Raw genomic sequence first — 13,391 nt, 5'->3', positions numbered from 1 at the left:
GTACCACACACTCCCCCTGACTGCTGCTTTGTGTCTTTGTCTCTTGACATCTTTGTCTCCTTGTCTTTTTACATTTTTATGTCTTTGTTTCTTTAGATTTTTGTCTCTTTGTGTCTTAGGATCTTAGTCTCTCTGTGTCTTTATATCTTTGTGTCTTTGTTTCTTTGTGCCCTCATATCTCTGTCTCTTTATATGTTTATATGTCTTGATATCTTTGTCTCTTTGTGTCTTTCTGTCTTTCTGTCTTTGTGTCTCTGTGTCTCAGGACGGACAGAGTCTGGATTACTTTCAGGTGGACTGTCTGTCTGACGGCTCCTGGACCAGCGGTCCTCCTGCGTGTCGCAGTGAGTTCAGATTTAACTCCTTCACGTCCGTCTACTCTGATTCTGCAGAAAATCACAAAATCAATAATAAAATAAATGAAATAAATAAAATGAATCCTAAAAAGCCAAAATTCTAAAGTTTAAAATCTATATTTAAAGGACAAGAAAGCAGCATAAAATCATTTTTATTATTACACATTACATCAGTTATTACTGATGTTAATTTCTCCTTTATTACCTTAACATTGACATTAATTTCTCCTTTATTACCTTAACATTGACATTAATATCTCCTTTATTACCTTTACATTAGATGACTTAAGTACTTACATTAATGTGGCCTCTGTGATTCAGGGACACTGGAGTTTGTAGTTTGTGTAGTTTGTGTAGCTGGTGTATATTGTGTTGTCAGTGTACTTTATGTAGTTGGTGTAGTTTGTGTAGTCGGTGTAATCTGTGTAGTTTGTGTAGTTAGTGTAGCCAGTGTAGTTTGTGTAGCCGGAGTAGTCTGTGTAGTTTGTGTAGTTGGTGTAGCCAGTGTAGTTTGTGTAGCTGTTGTAGTTTGAGTAGTTTGTGTGGCCGGTGTAGTTTGTGTGGTTTGTGTAGTTCGTTTGGTTTGTGTAGCCAGTGTAGTTGGTGTAGTTTGTGTAGTTGGTGTAGTTTGTTTAGTTTGTTTAATTTGTGTAGCCGGTGTAGTTTGTGTGGTTTGTGTAGTTGGTGTAGTTCGTTTAGTTTGTGTAGCCGGTGTAGTTGGTGTAGTTTGTGTGGTTCGTGTAGTTTGTGTGGTTTGTGTAGTTTGTGTGGTTTGTGTAGCTGGTGTAGTTTGTGTGGTTTGTGTAGTTGATGTAGTTCATTTAGTTTGTGTAGCTGGTGTAGTTTGTGTGGTTTGTGTAGTTAGTGTAGTTCGTTTAGTTTGTGTAGCTGGTGTAGTTTGTGTGGTTTGTGTAGTTGGTGTAGTTCGTTTAGTTTGTGTAGCTGGTGTAGTTTGTGTAGCACGTTTAGTTAGTGTAGTTTGTGTGGTTTGTGTAGCAGTTTTAGTTGGTGCAGTTTGTGTGGTTTGTGTAGTTTGTGTGGTTTGTGTAGCCGGTTTAGTTGGTGTAGTTTGTGTGGTTCATGTAGTTTGTGTGGTTTGTGTAGCAGGTTTAGTTGGTATAGTTTGTGTGGTTTGTGTAGTTTGTGTGGTTTGTGTAGTTGGTGTAGTTCGTTTAGTTAGTGTAGCTGGTGTAGTTTGTGTAGCACGTTTAGTTAGTGTAGTTTGTGTGGTTCATGTAGTTTGTGTGGTTTGTGTAGTTTGTGTGGTTTGTGAAGCAGGTTTAGTTGGGGTAGTTTGTGTGGTTCGTGTAGTTTGTGTGGTTTGTGTGGTTCGTGTAGTTTGTGTGGTTCGTGTAGTTTGTGTGGTTCGTGTAGCTGGCATAGTTGGTGTAGTTTGTTTAGTTTGTGTAGCTGGTGTAGTTGTTGTAGTTTGTGTGGTTTGTGTAGCCAGTTTAGTTTGTGTGGTTTTGTGTAGTTGGTGTAGTTCATTTAGTTTGTGTAGCCGGTTTAGTTGTTGTAGTTTGTGTAGCTGGTGTAGTTAGTGTAGTTTGTGTGGTTTGTGTAGTTGGTGTAGTTTGTGTGGTTTGTGTAGTTAGTGTAGTTTGTGTGAAGGAGTGTACCTATAATGGGAACTGAACTTCCTGTTTCCTGTCTCTCTCTGTAGAAACAGACTCTGGGAGGAGGAGGCGGTCTTTGTCCAGCATCTTAACCAATCACAGTCGACTTTAGTCGGACGGTGATTCTTATTGGTCGATAGAGAAACTGTAAGAAAAGTTGAGGAATAAATTTGCTGGTTAATTATTTTCTGATAAAACAAATGAAAAGAGAATCTGCACTGTTTCTGTCAGTTCATAATTTTGTTAATATTCATAAAAATAATCCTGCCATGTGGCTGAACGACTTTCATTTTTCACAAAATAGAATTTTTAGTATAAATAATAATAATTAAATACTTAATAATAATAAAAAATAGCATTGTTCAGTCACACATTCATTTGTGCTGAGACACATGCTGGGTCTTCAATCACCTGGATAACAAGAATAACATGGACCTGCATTCTTTTCTAGTCCTGGACCACTCCAGGTGCTTTCACACTGCGAGTCACATTCACACATACATTCACACAGTTACAAATACACACACACTCATTCACACAAACATTCACACATTAATAAATTGACACAAACATTCACACATGAACACACACATTCACACACACAACTCTGGCGGCTGACATATTGAACCCCAAACTGCTCCAGATGGAGTGAGTGCATCTGCTCGCCGATCACAGAAATATTTGTCCATGTGGTGTTTCTTTCTGACGCCATGCTGCTGTCCACGCCCCAGAGGACATTCCAGGGGATGCCCCAGAGGACGCCTAAGAGGACACCCTCACACTGAGGTCCATCTTACTGGAACAAGTTTCACATCTTCTGTGGTATGTGGTTTCTGGTAAGGGCCGGGTCTACCAGCTGCTGTGAGATCAGTCCGCATGACCACGTCTCATCACACTTCTCAGATTAGTTCCATGATCACACCTGGAACATCCGGAACACCCAGAACACCTGAGACCCCTGAAACACCTGGAACACCTGGGACACAGCAGACTTTGTAGGTACAGGAACGATGACGGCCGTCTTGAGGCAGGAGGGAACAGTCTCTGTGTGAGTGAGATGTTAAAAATGTCAGTTACAACATTAACAAGCTGATTAGCACAAGTTTTTAGTGCGCGGCCTGGAATATCATCTGGACCAGCAGCCTTGTTTATATTTAGTCACTGAGAGTGACCGGTCCTCTGGAGGCAGAGTAGACACCACAGCTGAGTCCTTATTGAGGAGGTCAAAGCAATGATGGGGGCGTGACCGCATACATGATGGGGGTGATCCTGCTTTTGTAGCCTGTGACATTTTGGATCACCTGCCACATATCTTTAGGGCTGCTTCTGTTGAGGTCTCTCTCGAGTCTCTGCTGATGTCTCAGCTGATTGGTTCTCTCTCTCGCAGTGGTGGACTGTGGGAGTCCAGCAGTGGTTGCCATGGCTGATGTGGTGTTTAGGAGTCAAGACAACAGCACGCTGTTTGGTTCAACAATTCGCTACGTGTGCCGGGACCACGCCTTCCAGCTGGATACCAGCGATGGTAAGAGTATCAGTATTGCAGTATGTTTACTGTTTACACCCTGTACTGCAGGCTGCAGTACTCAGACTAATGATATCAGTACTCAGCGATAACTTTATATATATATAGACCCAAATACAGATAGTTTTTTCTTGATTGTATTTTTGTGAGGATGCCTGTAGATGCACAGAATCAAGTCTTCTTTGTTGGTTGTTTTGAGGTCAGCGGTCACCTCTGCTGTGTGTTGTAGGTTTGTTCAACTGTGGACTGAACGGAGAGTGGACCAATCAGGAGTCTGGAACCAGACTGCCCACCTGTCTGCCAGGTAACACCTGGACCTCTACCATCTTACATACAGCATCTGTCTCCGTGTCTCCATATCTCTGTGTGTCCATGTCTCCGTGTCTCTTTGTGTCCATCCAGCCTGTGGCCGTCCGTCCCGCTCTCTCCCCCCTCAGGTGAAGAGGATTGTGGGGGGTCGCGGTGCCGAGCCTGGCCTGTTCCCATGGCAGGTTCTGCTCAGCGTGGAGGATCTGTCACGGGTCCCTGAGGACCGCTGGTTTGGCTCCGGGGCCCTACTGTCCTCGTCCTGGGTCCTAACTGCCGCCCACGTCCTGAGGTCCCAGAGGAGGGACACCAGCGTGGTCCCCGTGGCTCCTGAACATGTCAAGGTCTCAGCGTCTTTGTTGTCCTTCATTCTGATTGGACTTTTTACCTGCCAGAAGCAGGAACAGTTTTTGACTTTTTTTTTACGGAAACTTGCTGCTAAAGTTCTGACGTATGTCCACATGTATGTTACGTACCTGTCCGTCAGGTGTTTCTGGGTCTCCATGACGCAAGAGACAAACGTCTGGCCACCAACCGCTCAGTGGACCAGATCTTCCTCCATCCAGACTTCCAGCCTGACAACTACAACAACGATATCGCCCTGCTGCGGCTGACGGAGCGCGTCCCCTTCACCGAGCTCATTAGACCCATCTGCCTGCCGCCCGCCGACACACTGGTACTACTGATACTACTGCTACAGCTAATGCTTAGAACACAATATTATTATTATTTTAAATCATATTTATATTATCGGGGGGGATTTCCTGAAAAATCAACTGGAAAACGTTCTGAAAAAGTTCCTGCAGAATTTGGAGAATATTTCTGGAAAAGTTCCTGTAAAATCTAGATAGGATGTAAACGCGTAGTTTGACCTCTGACCGCCGTTTCCTCCTCAGGATATGTCTCCACTCCCCAACTCTCTGGGTGTGGTGGCCGGTTGGGGGATCTCAAGCGTCAACTCCTCGTCCCCAGGAGACCCAGCGGTGCTGAACTCTGACCGTGGGGTGACCTCTGACCCCGGGGTGACCTCTGACCTGCTGCAGTATGTGAAGCTGCCCGTGGTCGCTCAGGACGAGTGCCGGGACAGCTACACCTCTCGCTCCGGCAGCTACAACATCACAGACAACATGTTCTGCGCTGGCTTCTTCCAGGGGGGACGGGACACCTGCCTAGGGGACAGCGGGGGGGCCTTTGTGATGGAGGACGGGGACAGGTGGACGGTGTTCGGCCTGGTGTCCTGGGGCGGCCCGGAGGACTGTGGCAGCCAGAGGGTCTACGGAGTTTACACCCGGGTCAGCAAGTACAGGACCTGGATCCAGACCAGGATGAGGGACAGACCAGCGCTGTGAAACAAAGGACAGAGAGACAGACAGGAGAACAGAGAGACAGACAGAGGATAAACAGACAGACTGGAGGACAGACAGACAGAGGACAAACAGGTTGTTTTTGTTTGTGAGACTTTAATGACTTTTTCACCAAAGACATGAACTCCATTTCTCATCCCAGAATGCTTTGCTACACTCCTGTTGGCGTGGTTTGTGCTGACTCAGCGGAAATCAGAAGATGTCACTTTACTTAAAAAGATCAACTTTAACAAACTCACGTGTCTGACACGTATCTCTGACCAAGCGTCCCCTCTGTCCTCCCTGCTTGTCAATTATACCCAAAGAAATGAAATAAACACATTTTGCAGAAAAACGTCACATTTTCTCAGTTTCTGTGTTTGACATCAAAACGTCTTTTTAAACGTCCATTGATTCAGTTTCAGCCGCTGATACTCAACCTGCAGCCAAACCTGACCCCTCCTCAAACCCTGGAAATGTCCTTAAGTCCTGGAAATGTTCTCAAACTCTCGAAATGTCCTAAAGTCCTGGAAATGTCTTAAAATCCTGTAAATGTCCTAAAATCCTGGAAATGTCCGAAAGTCCTGGAAATATCCTTAAGTTGTAGACACATGTACGAGGCCGCTGTGACTGGCCCCCGTCAGTGTGTGAAAGAGGCCCCCGTCAGTGTGTGAAAGAGGCCCCCGTCAGTGTGTGAAAGAGGCCCCCGTCAGTGTGTGAAAGTTGCCCCTGGGTGCAGCAGGTTGAGTGTCTTCTGTCTCAGACTGATGTCTGTCTGTGAGCCAGCTCCGCTCAATGTGTCTCCTGTTTAACAGTTAGAATGTCCAGTCTTCTTGTCTGTCCATCTGTCTGTCTGTGTGTCTCAGCTCTCAGTCCCGTTGAGGTCCTGTCTGTCCATGGTGTCTCTGATCCAGGACAGGAAGTTCCCCAGGCGTGTGTAGACCCCGTACTTGCCCCTGGCGGCACACTTCTCCCCCCAGCTGACCACGCCGGTCAGGAACCAGGTCCCTCTGTAGTTCACCATGAATGGTCCCCCGCTGTCCCCGCTGCAGGCGTCCATGCTGACATCCAGGTACCCTGCACAGAACATGTTGTCTGTGATCACCTGCAGGACGGACATCATGTTAAAGACACAGAGGACACATGCTCCATCTCTACTGTACAAAAAGACATGGTCCAGGGGCCAGGGGGCAAGTCAAGGTCTGGGTCCAGATTGTAGGACATTTGTATGATATGGTTGACATTTTTCAGATTTGAAGTTATTTGTAGGATTTCAAGACTCTTCCAGGATTTTGGGACGTTTGAAGGACGTTTCTGGATGGACATGCTCACCTGTTCGGTGGAGGCTGTGCAGTCTCGGTGGCTGACCACCGGCAGCGTGACCTTCCTGAGAAAGCGGGATGACCTGCCCAGGAAGCGAGTGAGTCCCCAGCCCGTCACCACGCCACGGTTCTGTTCCTGAACACAACACAGACTGTCAACGCCGATCTCACCAACCCACAGAAGCGTGTCTCAGTAGAGTTACCTTCAGCAGGTATGAGGACAGGTGGGGGTCGGGGAGGCAGGCGGGGATGGCAGTGGGGCCCCTGACAACGGGCCGGGTGAGGAACAGCAGAGCAATGTCACTGTCGAAGGTGAATGAGTGGAAGTGAGGATGGACGAAGACCTTCTGGACCTTAATCAGCTGCTCACCTGGATCAGGACGCCGTTTATCAAAGTCACCTGCACACAAGCACACACACACACACACACACACACACACACACACCACACACACCACACACACACTCTTTATGATGGTCTATGATCATCTATGAAGATATATGATGGTCTATGATGGTCTATGAAGATATATGATGGTTTATGACGGTCTATGACGATATGATGGTCTATGACAATCTATAATGGTCCATGACAGTCTATGACAGTCTATGATGGCCTATGATTGCCTATGATGGTCTGTGATGGCCTATGACTGCCTATGATGGTCTATGACGATATATGATGGTCTATGATGTCTATGACGATATATGATGGTCTATGACGATATGATGGTCTATGATGGTCTATGATGGTCTATGACGATATATGATGGTCTACGATGGTCTATGACGATATATGATGGTCTATGACGATATGATGCTCTATGATGGTCTATGACGATATATGATGGTCTATGACGATATGATGGTCTATGATGGTCTATGACGATATGATGGTCTATGACGATATATGATGGTCTATGACGATATATGATGGTCTATGACGATATGATGGTCTATGACGATATATGATGGTCTATGACGATATGATGCTCTATGATGGTCTATGATGGTCAATAACGATATATAATGGTATATTACTTTTCATTGTTGTTCTGTTGCTATGTCAACAGTTGTGTTCTCCGTTTACTTCCTGTCGGCCACTCGGTAACAAAAATTCCAAAAGGGAAATACTCTTAAATTCTTTAGGATGTTTATGTTGTCATGTGTCCATGTGATGGTCTGTGACGTTCTGTGATGCTATATGACCTATAGTGGTACATATAGTACCCTATAGTAACCAGCAGTAACCTGTATAGGTACCTGTAGTAACCTATAGTAACCTATGGTAGTGGTACCTGTTGTAACCTATAGTAACCTGTAGTAACATGTATTGGTACCTGAAGTAACCTACAGTAACCTGTATTGGTACCTGAAGTAACCTACAGTAACCTGTAGTAACCTATAGTAACCCGTAGTAGTGGTACCTATGGTAACGTGATCGGCAGTCTCCTCAAGGCAGTGAGCGGCAGAGACCACCCATCGATCAGAGACCAGAGTTCCTCCACAGAAACCATAACCATCAGACCTGTGGAGCAGAACCTGAACACACACACACACACACACACACACACACACACACACACACTTGTAAAGGGTTCATACTCATATCCAGGACTTTGAGGCAAATTTTAAAAACCCTACATTTCGGGTTTTTCATTGCAGATTTTTAAAGAAAATGCTCTCTTTAATTTAAAAACATTTGGCCATTTCTAAAGACAAAAATCTGAAGATTTTCTTGAAAAACTTTGGGTGATTGGGTTTTTTGGTGATTTTTTTGCCCTGAAGGCATGTATTCTTTAAAAATCTCTAAAATGATTTTCACATTTCTAACAATCTTTGAACACATCACTGTTGATGTACAGATTTTCATGACCATGAGTTCATCTTAACTCTTAATGTCTCCACACCTGCCAGGGACTCCCTCCTGGTTTGTCCAGGACTCCGCCCACAATACGAGTAGTCCCGCCCTCCTCGCCGAGCAGCTGCGTCTCATTGATCCCGCCTGGTCCAAATGTCGTGTTCACTGTCAGCAGCTCCTCCTCCATCTCCGTGACGTTCAGGTTCATCAACCAGCCATCGGTGCTGTTGTCCTCAGACATGTCGTCCGTCTCCACGGTGTCATTGAGCTGCTCAGAGCGAGTTATCACAAAGCGACCGCCGTACAGCGACACCTCTTTGTGCTGACGACCACACGGGAGCACCACTGGACATTTGGCCACAGAGGATCAATGATGAGAGGATCAATAACCAGAAGATCAATAATCAAAGGATCAATGATGAGAGGATCAATAACCAGAAGATCAATAATCAAAGGATCAATGATGAGAGGATCAATAACCAGAAGATCAATAATCAAAGGATCAATACTCACAGGGTCAGTAATCACAGATCAATAATCAGAGGATCAATGTGATTACAGGTAGACTGAATGCAGTGGTTACTGTAGTTATAGTGGTTACTGTAGTTACAGTGGTTATAGTGGCAACTGTAGTTACAGTGGTTATAGTGGTAACTGTGGTTACTGTAGTTACAGTGGTTACAGTGGTTACAGTGGTTACGGTGGTAACTGTGGTTACTGTAGTTACAGTGGTTACAATGGGTACTGTGGTTACAGTGGTAACTGTGGTTACTGCAGTTACAGTGGTTACAGTGGTTACGGTGGTAACTGTGGTTACTGTAGTTACAGTGGTTACAATGGTTACTGTGGTTACAGTGGTAACTGTGGTTACAATGGTTACAGTGGTTACTGTGGTTACAGTGGTGACCTAGGTTCTGTTACCAGTCGGGGAGCAGCTGCGTCCGTCTGCTTCCAGTCTGAATCCGTCTGCGCAGCCACACTGAACGCCCCCTGGCAGGTTTCTGCAGTACTGCATGCAGCCACCGTTTCTATAGCGACACTCCAACACCACTGCACACAAGAGCAGTCTGTCAGTGTCACACTCTGTTACCATAGACACCACATACACAGCACTGCTGTCCCTGCAGTCGTCACTGATTGAATAACTCGAATTCGTTTGTCAAAACGACTAATTTCTTGCTGTTTGTGGAACATTTCTCACCAAGTTGCTTGTTGCCTTTTTCCTGTGTTTTTGAATAAATCACACTAGTTTGCTCAGGATTCAAAGGGTTAAATTACATGTCATGAACATATGGATACAGAAGCATTAAATACTGACATCATGTGTGATTTTATACACGCTATCACCGTCATCATCAGCTGTTTACAGACGTTTGATCTCTGATAAACAGATCATTGATTGTCATTGCTGCTGCATGAAGACAGACGGTTTAATGTTCAAGATAATAAAGAAAAGCAGCCCCAGGAAGATGCCCTGGAGGGCCCCACAGGGTCCACATCACAATTGAAGAACATCACCTGATGAGATCTACCAGTGAGAACCAGAAAGAAACAACACCTGACTCGCAGGTCTTGTTCTTGTTTACCTGACTCGCAGGTCTTGTTCTTGTTTACCTGACTCGCAGGTCTTGCCTTGGTACTGGGGAGAACAGAGACACAGGAAGTCCTCTCGGTCCAGAGTGCAGATCCCTCCATTCAGACAGGGATTGGTCCGACAGGGGTTCAGATCTACGACACACAGCAGAGACACCCAAATGCGTCGCGACTAGTTCAGGTGCAGAGACACCCAAAGGCATCACAACTCGTTCAGGTGCACAGACACCTGAAGCCGTCGTGACTTGTTCAGGTCTGATGATGGTGATGAAGAGTGAACTCACTGGTGTATCTGAACCAGAACTCCAGCTGTGGAAAACATACTCAGGTTACTGCGGCGCCTCCTGCTGGCCGTTCTACACAACGTGATGTCTGTGTGGTTTTGGGCGGCCTCCTGAGGGGCGGCAGTCAGCGGGGTCTTACCGTCTTCTCTCGGGTCTGGAAGATCTCGGCGGCCTCCTCCTGCGAGCACACCTCCTCCTGACACTCCCTCTCCAGGTCTCCAGGCAGCACCTCCTCCAGGAGGAAGGAGTTGGCCCGTCGCCTCCTGGAGGGCGAGCCGAGGAGCTGCCCCGCCGCCGGCCTGTCCAGGAACACTGAGGGGGGGCACAACAACAGAGAAAACACTGAGGGGGGACACAGCAACAGAAACAACACTGAGGGGGGACACAGCAACAGAAACAACACAGAAGGGGGACACAGCAACAGAAACAACACTGAGGGGGGACACAGCAACAGATACAACACTGAAGGGGGACACAACAACAGAAACAACACTGAGGGGGGACACAGCAACAGAGACAACACTGAGGGGGGACACAACAACAGAAACAACACTGAGGGGGACACAGCAACAGAGACAACACTGAGGGGGGACACAACAACAGAAACAACACTGAGAGGGGACACAGCAACAGAAGCAACACTGAGGGGGGATGCTGTTCTGTGACATCACAGAATCACGAGGTGTTCAAGGACTGTCAGAAATTGTAAAATCGAACAATAATTTTTTATTATATTTTTTTATTATATAATTTTTAAAATTTCTGGCTAATAAATGGTGTCATTTTGGTGAATTGCCAAAAAGCAAAGAAATTGCTCAAAATTTAAATGAGAAAAAAAATCGCCAAATGCAAAACAAAATAAAATAAAATTTTAAAAAGTTATTTTCATTTTCAAGAAAAAAAAAACATTTGAAAGAAATAAAAATTGCCAATTCTGTTGAAAATGACCACAAATTTAAAATGACATATATTTTATGGAAAAAAATGTCCAGAATGTTTTGATGAAAACAGGCGAGCCCGCAGGGTCGAAAACATCTTTGATTCAAATCTGAGATTTCTCATAAAATAACAAGTTTAATCTCATAACATTATGATGTTTTTTATCTCATAAATTCAAGAGTCTAATGTCGTAATATAACGATTTTTTTACTGTCATAATCAATAATTACTATTAATAATAATATTAATAATTATTTAGGATACTTTGAGTCCAGAGGAGGTTTCGAGGTTTTTATGAGTCAAAGACGAACCAGCAGAGTCTCACCTGAACTCTGGATCAGAGTGCAGCAGCCCAGAATAGCCAGGACAGTCCCGCTCAGCGCTGTGGACGGCAGCATGTCTGTCCCTCTGTCTGTCTGTCTGTCTCCGTCTTCTGGTGTCTTCGTGGGGACACACGGCTGGTGTCCCTGAGATGAAATGGAGGACAGCAGCTGGTGGACAGACCGTTGACCGCAGCTCAAATATTGACACAGACACCGAGGACACATCGGCCAACTGCACAGGTCAAAGGTCGACGCTGACCCTGCGAGACAAAGCTGAGGGGAGCAGAGTGTCCCTGATGTGTAAAGTTGGACAGAAATAACGGGGGACGTCAGAGACCGAGAGGACACACAGCGCCCTCTGTCTGTTAACCCTTTCTGTCCTCAGCAGGTTGCATCCATTCCTGCCAAAAACACAAGAAGAAATTACAAGTTTAAAAAAAAAAAATTAAAATTCAGAAGAATAAAAAAGTAAAGAGAAAAGGTGATAAAACGAAACAATAAATACAAATAAACAGATAAAGTTCTTAATAATAATAACAACAATAATAACAATAAATACAGATTTCTGGACAGTTTGACCAATCTTTTATAAATTATTACTTATTACCTTTTGATTATTTTCCCTTTTTTCATTTTACTTTTGGTTCTCAGGTCATTTTCTTGTCTTGTTGACGTCCGTAACCGAGCCTCTGCCGAACTTTTCTAAAGAGAAAACTGTCAACTCGATGCTCAGCTATTTGGAGCTGAAATCTGCTGGTTTGTGTTTTTGTGAAACAAAGATGTTAAAATGATTTTAGTTTTCTCACAAACAAAGAATCTGATTCAGTCTTCTCACAGATTTTATTCTGAAAAGCAGACAGGAAATGTGCCCCAAAATAATATCTAGAAGCTAAAAAACTATAGAAATAAAAAGTATTTTTTAAATTTCCTGTGTGTGTGTGTTTGCGTGTGTGTGCAGAGTCCGGCCTGCAGGGGGAGTCTCAACAAACTTTATTTATACACAAAAAATTTAAAAAAAAACTTACGTTGAGTTTAAAAAGCGACTCTTATGTTTGAAAGTTGAAGCTGAAATTCTTTGAAAAGTTGAAAAAAACGCTTCGCTGGTTACACATTTTAAAAGAGACGCAGAAGAGATTTGGATGAAATATTAATAATTTAACATCGGATCAGTTTTCGATTTTCTTCTGAAGCTTTGCCTTCACATGATGTGTTCAAGGACCCTCCGAAATGTGAAAATCCAACAAAAAAATGTGTTTTTACATTTTTTTCTGGTGTCAGATTAAAGGTTTTTTTCTTTAAGAAAATTCTGGCTCCTTTTAATTAATTGGTTAAATTAATTTCTCTTTTGATTTTTTTTCTTGAAAATGTTTTTCTTTGAAGTTTATAATGTTGGAGGTTTTTTAATTTTATTTTATTTTTTGATTTTTTTTCCTCTTTTTCCCTTGTTTTCTTTAAAACAAAATGACAAATTTTTATTTTTCTATAAAAAATGCAATTTATCTTTTATTTTTTTCTTTCATTTTTTCTTTTAAGTTATTTTTGTTTATTTTATTTTGTTTCTTCTATAAATAATGTTTTGAATATTTAAAATATTGGTGAATTTCATTTATCTTGAAAAAAGGCAATCTTTCTTTATTTTATGCATCAGTTTATCCTTAAAAAATTGGCGACTTTTTCTCTTGCATGTTTGTTCTTTACAGTTATTTTAGTTTATTGTTGTTATTTTTTTCCAATTTGTACCTTTTTTTTTTTTTTAAAAGAAATCTGCTTAAATTTGCAGCTCCACCAGTTAAAACATGAACTTCTCTAAAAACACACCTAGTATCCTCACCTTCAGAGACATACAGATACAAAGAGACAGACAGAGAGAGACAGACAGAGACAGAGACAGAGAGAGAGAGAGAGAGAGAGAGAAAGACAGGGACA

At 43.6% G+C, this 13,391-nt stretch overlaps 2 protein-coding genes across 2 annotated transcripts in view; one reads left to right on the top strand and one right to left on the bottom strand.

The window, feature by feature from the left end:
* Positions 1-5,503, top strand: part of masp1 (MBL associated serine protease 1) — a 21,673-nt gene extending 16,170 nt beyond the window's left edge. Inside the window, exons 6-11 of the mRNA XM_088078309.1 lie at positions 128-344; positions 3,360-3,494; positions 3,724-3,798; positions 3,897-4,144; positions 4,288-4,476; positions 4,697-5,503. Coding sequence (XP_087934435.1) covers positions 128-344; positions 3,360-3,494; positions 3,724-3,798; positions 3,897-4,144; positions 4,288-4,476; positions 4,697-5,149 — 1,317 coding nt within the window. The 3' untranslated portion in view covers positions 5,150-5,503. The remainder of the gene's footprint in view (positions 1-127; positions 345-3,359; positions 3,495-3,723; positions 3,799-3,896; positions 4,145-4,287; positions 4,477-4,696) is intronic.
* Positions 5,241-11,683, bottom strand: LOC121944792 (coagulation factor X). The gene is made up of 10 exons (XM_042488689.2): positions 11,468-11,683; positions 10,343-10,515; positions 10,204-10,228; positions 9,941-10,054; positions 9,248-9,376; positions 8,376-8,671; positions 7,893-8,007; positions 6,669-6,865; positions 6,476-6,601; positions 5,241-6,248 (listed from the first exon to the last, which is right to left on the bottom strand). Exons 1-10 carry the CDS (start codon positions 11,538-11,540, stop codon positions 6,006-6,008), a joined length of 1,491 nt encoding a protein of 496 aa, XP_042344623.2. The 5' UTR covers positions 11,541-11,683; the 3' UTR covers positions 5,241-6,005.
* Positions 11,684-13,391: the final 1,708 nt, after the last annotated feature.

Source organism: Plectropomus leopardus, chromosome 6 (assembly GCF_026936395.1).
Source record: "Plectropomus leopardus strain MGB_pleo_1.0 chromosome 6, ASM2693639v1, whole genome shotgun sequence".
In the NCBI taxonomy this organism is placed as follows: domain Eukaryota; kingdom Metazoa; phylum Chordata; class Actinopteri; order Perciformes; family Serranidae; genus Plectropomus; species Plectropomus leopardus.
Note: the sequence above shows the minus strand (reverse complement) of the source record. Positions and strands in the feature narration are given on the sequence as shown.